The sequence below is a fragment of the Hemicordylus capensis genome, chromosome 5, assembly GCF_027244095.1.
Source record: "Hemicordylus capensis ecotype Gifberg chromosome 5, rHemCap1.1.pri, whole genome shotgun sequence".
Lineage (NCBI taxonomy): Eukaryota > Metazoa > Chordata > Lepidosauria > Squamata > Cordylidae > Hemicordylus > Hemicordylus capensis.
In genome coordinates this window covers 124,121,844-124,127,790 of record NC_069661.1, presented here as the reverse complement: position 1 = coordinate 124,127,790, position 5,947 = coordinate 124,121,844, and the positions used below count along the sequence as shown (strand labels likewise).

Genomic DNA, 5,947 nt, shown 5'->3' with positions numbered 1-5,947 from the left:
CAAGGGGGTTATAGCCCAGACTCTCTCCCCCTTCCACTTGCCCCTGTGGCTATTCTTTGCCCTGGGATGAAGGTTCCTATTGGCACCTATTAGGAATCCCCCCACCCCGCCCAGGTCAAACAGTAGCCATGGAGGATTTGATTCAGATCAGGATTGTGACTGAGACAGAGGGTTAAATGTTCCCCTCCAATCACACTATGGTCCTGATCTACAGGAGGCCCAAACTGGCTGCTATTTATCGATTAAAAGGCCAGCACGCTGGCTCCAATCACACACTTAAAGCAATGCCGACTTTGACACTCAGAGTGAAATGACCCCGTTCAACCCCATTACAGCATTCCTTCATTGATGTGGCTGGTATCTACCTTGTGCTTCTCTTTAGACCATGATGGGAAAGGAGCATCGTTGTCATTATTTTTTACATTTATTTTTACATTTATATCCCGCTCTTCCTCCAAGGAGCCCAGAGTGCTGTACTACATACTTGAGTTTCTCCTCACAACAACCCTGTGAAGTAGGTTAGGCTGAGAGAGAAGTGACTGGCCCAGAGTCACCCAGCAAGTATCATGGCTGAATGGGGATTTGAACTCGGGTCTCCCCGGTCCTAGTCCAGCACGCTAACCACTACACCACGCTGGCCACATACACCACCTTGTTGTTATTTTATTAATTTATTTTTCTCTGTAGAGCACTTTTGCATTGGAAAGTGGTATATAACTAACAATATTGTGTGAAGATCAATTACTTAGGAAGGGTAAATAAACCTAGTTCCTTAAAAATAATAAATTTTATTTTAAATAAGCAAAACATTTCTTTTGCCCTACTCTCAGAATGGGACAAAATGGTATAAAATTAAGTACCCCCAAATTACTTATAGGCATATTTAAATTCCATGACATTCTGCAGGTCCTTTCCCCAGGTTTACCCCTGGTTCGTCCTTCAGCAAAAATCTGAGTTGAGAAATACACCACTGAGCCTATTTAGCTCAACATCTCACCTAAGCCTAATGAACGTCTTCTTGCATCCATTTTGAATTCAAGTGGGTCTCCATGGGTAACTGAAACCCTTTAAACCTCAATGGGCAAAGGGGATTAAGCTGGAGAAGCAGAACAGCAGAGGCAGCCAGGGCTCACATCAGCCCTTTAGCCTCAGCACAGCCCCTCTGCTATCATTCCATATGTGTCTGCATGTAGTTCAATCACAGACATATGGCCATGCACAACGCATGTCACAGTGCCCCTAGCAACACACAGACATCAACCACACATGTATGTCCTCCACCCATCCCGATGCCTCTGGATATAGGTCTCCTAACCTGCTGTCTGCACTGCTGTAATGCTCCCTGGCCTCCTCCTTCCTGAGGAGGAGGAGCGGGGGAAACCCAACCCTCCACGCAAGCCAGGTTCCTACAGGATTCAGTGAAGTGGTGCTGCCCAGTCATATCCCCTGAACCTTCTTCGACTTCTGATATGGGGCAAGAGGAGAAAGGAAGAAGCTGAATGAGTAGAGAGGGGAAGGGTAGCCTGGACCCACCCTTAAGTTTCTTTCTCCTCCTCAACGTCCGTCTCCGTCTCTCTTGCCTTTCTTGGTTAAGCACTGATTGATTGATTAAGTGCAGTCGAGTCGGTGTCGACTCTTAGCGACCATATAGACAGTTTCTCTCCAGGATGATCTGTCTTCAACTTGGCCATGAAGGTCTCTCAGTGGTGCATTCATTGCTGTTCTAATCGAGTCCATCCACCTTGCTGCTGGGGTCAAGCATACTTCTCCATTTTAATTACCGCCCCACATCTGACCTCAAAGACAGAGAAAGGCAGAAGTCAAAAGTGGGGAGCAGAGACCACCTTGGTACAGCTTTATGGGTAAACACCCCATAGGACAAGCTGGGCAGGACTGAGCGCAGGGTGACAAGATATCCATGGCAGTGGGAAAGGTGCTGGCGGCAAGGCAGTGCACTCCATGAGCAAAACAACGAGCTTTCATGGAGACACATTTCTTGCAGATGAGACACTAGAAAGCAACGGGCTGCTGGCTGAAAGATACAGATTTGATTTAGTGGCTTGAGATGCCAGCCTTATTCAATTAGGCTTTCTTTAATCTCCAAGCATCATGCACACTGGATGGCTTTAAAGGCAGATGCCAAATCCTACTGCCTTTGGAGGAAGTCATATGCCTAATAGGATGCAACAGGTCTTCCCCTTGCCTTCAGCCCTTTCCCAGCCGTCTGTTATTAGGTACTGCAAGCTGCCTTGAGCATTCGTAATGCAAAGGTCAGGTGGCGCACACACTTTGTAAAAAGGGATGGCTACCTTAGAGGAGAGGAAGAGCCAGCCCCTGCAGTCCTCTGGAAACGTTTTCTCTGCCCAGCTGCAGCTCCGCCCACCAGTGTAGTCATTAGTTATGGGGTCATAGAAATCATCTGAGAAAACTGTCCCTTGTAAAATAGATTTAAAAATCTATTAATCTATTGCACAAAGAATACGTTGGGCAAGGATACCTTAGCTAGATGTTGGCTGCCCTAATTGATGGATAAATGTCTGTTTGCTTGTGTTAATTTAAACAGGGGTTCTCAAACTGGGCTCTCCAAATGTTGCTGGACTACAAGTCCCATCTTCCCCAGACTGATCTTCACCAGACCCTGGAGATGAGCATTATAGTGCAACAATATAAGCCCTGGTTTATATTGGGGTTTGAGAACCCCTGGATTAGAAGATTTGCTGTAAGATGGCAAGCCTCTGGAAACCCGTCCATCTGAAAATATGCAGACCAGTATGATCCCCCCCCCCCCCGCCCATGTATGAACATTGAACAACACACCTAGTTTGATTGATAACCCTGGAATCTTCTCATGCCCAGGAACAAAGAGATACAAACTGGCTCACAGGGCAATCGTGGATGGGGAAAAGAAATGTCAGCTCTGTGCAGAACCATAGCTCAGCAAGGTTTAGAACAGATTAGAAAGGTTTATTTTGGAAAAGAAAAAAAAAGAGCTTAGATTACTCTTTAGCAGGGTTTTGGCAAATATATAAATTCTTTCAGGTATAAAAGACTGTCAGTGCCTGGTCTGCTGCTCTGGACTCCTTTTTGTTTCTTTCTATTCCGCTCTCCAGAAGTGAAATCAGAGTTCTGTCTGGGACAAACCCAATCCAGCCCCACCACAACTTTTTAAAAAAGACCCATCACCTTTCCTCATCTGCTAGTGCTAATCAGTTCCTGATTGATCTGTCCTGGCTCTTGTGTAGTTTGTCAGCTTCCCACCTGTTTCTTCTTCCCAGTTACTCCCCCTCTTCTTCTCCACCACCACCCCCCATCTGGTTTTCCATTTATTCCTAGGTCTTGATGCTGGCCCAGATCTCTTTCTCCCAAGAGCAGCTCTGGCTTCCCCGCCTGCTGCGTAAAGGCCTGCCCACTCTCCCATCTCTTCATGCAGCCCGCTTCTCCGGACCCTTGCCTGCCCGCGCCCCAACCCGCGGCCCTTCGCTCCTCCCCTGCCCTCCCAGGTCAATGCAGGGAGAACATCTTCTTCTTCCTGATCTTCCTCTTCCTCCCAAAGAGAATGTGTTTGAAGGACCGGCGGAAGTCCTGGTTGAAGATGGTGTAGATGACTGGGTTGAGGGAGCTGTTGCAGTAGCCCGTCCAGAAGAAGAACTTGAAGAGGGTCTCCGGGATCTCGCAGGCCTCCCGGCAGATGCCGTACAAACTGTAGCTGAAGAAGAAGGGGAACCAACAGACCACAAAGACCCCCATGACCACGGCCAGGACGAACGTGAAGCGCTTCTCGCGCGTCTGGTTGACCGTCTTTTGGCAGAGGCTGCCCCGCTTCCTGCGCTGGGAGGCCAAAAACTCGAGGGAGCGGCCGCTGGACTGCTTGGAGAAGACCGAGAACGAGCGCCTCTGGCTGGCTTTGCCGCGGCGGTGCTCCTCCCGGCTCCGCCGGCGCCTGCTCTCCGAGGTGCTGCTCTCTTCCAGCTCGATGTCCTCCAGCTCCGAGGTTCTCCAGCGGCGGTGGCTGGCGAGCTGGCCGTTCTCCCTGGTGGGCTGGGTCCTCAGCGACATGAAGCCCCGGGGGGCTCGGGACAAGCCGCCGTTCTCCGTCTGCGAGGGGCCGTCTGGCCCAGGCCGCTTTTCGGAGAGGGTCCTGGTCCTCAGCTTGGCCACCCGGTAGATGCGGACGTAAACCAGCACCATGATCAGGCAGGGGGCGAAAAAGGAGCCGATGCACGACGAGAGGATGTACCAGGTCTGGTCGTTGAGCTTGCACTGGGGAGGCCCTTCCCCCTCCGGCTCCCAGTACATGGAGATCAAGGGGGGGAAGGAGATGATGGCCGAGATCAGCCAGACGATCAGGATGACCCCTTTGATGCGCTGCGGGGTCCGCTTCTGGTTGTACTCCACCGCCTGGGTAACCGACCAGTACCGGTCCAGGCTGATGGCACAGAGGTGCACGATGGAGGAGGTGCAGAACAGGACGTCCAGGGCCAGGTAGATGTTGCACCAGGCCTTGCCGAAGTACCAGTCGGCCATCAGCTCGTTGGCCAAGGAAAAGGGCATGACCAAGGCGGCCACCAGGATGTCGGCGCTCGCCAGGGACACCAGGAAGAGGTTCTGCGGGGCTCTCAGCGCCCGGCTGGTCAGCACAGCGATCACGACCAGCACGTTGCCTACAATGGTGAAGACGATCAGGAAGCCCACCAAAGCGGCTAAGCAGGCCACGGCTGCCGGGGAGTAGGGCGAGGCGGGCGGCAGCAGGAGGAAAGAAGACTGGGAGGTAGAGAAGAGTGCCAAGAGGGAGCCGTTGTGGGGGGCCGCGCTTGTGTTCCGGGGCAGTTCCATAGCCGGGGCGGGGGGGGCGGGGGGTGCTATGGAGCCGCCGGCATCCAGCCCTCGGTCCTCAGGGCAGCCCCACTGGGGCTGGTTCGGCGGATGGGCGCCTCCATCCCCGGCAGAAGGGAGCTCGGAGCGCCCAGGGATCCCCACGCCAGGAACTTCCTGCGACGTGCCTCCTTTGCTTTGCCCCACAGCCCGACCCAGATCGCGAGGGGAGCTTGCACGCCAGGAGCTCCCCCCCCCTACCAGTGCATCTCCCCGGAGGCTCGCCCGCCGACCGGCCTGCCTGCCCGGCACCTTACCCCGCCCCAGCCGAGGCTGTGCAGCGCTTCGGACTCTGCTCTTCCAGCCGCTCCTGGAGCCTATGGGGAGGAGCTGTCAAGCCGCACGCCGCCACTTGCCGGCTCCCAGCCTCGGGCGCTGCTTCGCCCGGAGCTGCATCCTGGCCGCGGCGGGGCATCCATCAGGGCGCGAGTGCGCACAGCCTGCCTTCCGCGAGCGCTGGCTGGCGATCGAGCGAGAGGAGAGCTCCGCCGCCTCGCTCTGCTGCTCCGCCGTAACCGGTGCCCGACCCAGCCTCCGAGCATGCCCAGTAGCTGCTGCCACGGTGCGCTTTCTCACGTGTGGGAGGCAGGGAGGGGCCGCGCCGGTGCGGCACTCGGGGAGCGAGCGAGGCTTGAGAGCCGCCGGCCTGAGCTTGGCCAGGGGCGGGGAGTGAGGTGGACTTCTCGCCGCTGTTTGCCCCGATGCAGAAGTTGAAGGCACTTGGCTGATTGGCATCCCTCCCTCCTTCGCTCGGGACTGACAGTCACTGACAGTGACAGCCGTATATAGTCAGTTACAGTTACAACCGTGTGGGTTGTCAAGGAATGTACCCGAGCGAAGAAGGGATATTCCGGAAGAGGGCTGCTTTGTAGCTGTAAACTCGTTGTGAGATGGCAAAATTGTTGACGCTTGTTGCAAGCTTCGCGGTCATACAGCATCCGTGGCCAGACGGTATGGGAAATGAAACCTTGTTTGGGACGCTCTGGCAATAACAGGAATGCTCGCCAGAGGGCAGTATTGCAGTGGCCATGGCTAAAGTGTCTTGGAGGGATACAGGAAAACTAAAGGATTGACT

General features: G+C 53.9%; 1 protein-coding gene across 1 annotated transcript; it reads right to left on the bottom strand.

Annotated features, from left to right (window-relative positions):
• Positions 1-2,949: 2,949 nt before the first annotated feature.
• ADRA2C (adrenoceptor alpha 2C) lies at positions 2,950-5,687 on the bottom strand. Its single transcript, XM_053251559.1, is given in 3 exon segments — positions 2,950-3,882; positions 3,885-4,067; positions 4,069-5,687. Coding segments are annotated over 3 exon segments (1,329 nt in total). The 5' UTR covers positions 4,834-5,687; the 3' UTR covers positions 2,950-3,501.
• Between the last annotated feature and the right edge of the window lie 260 nt (positions 5,688-5,947).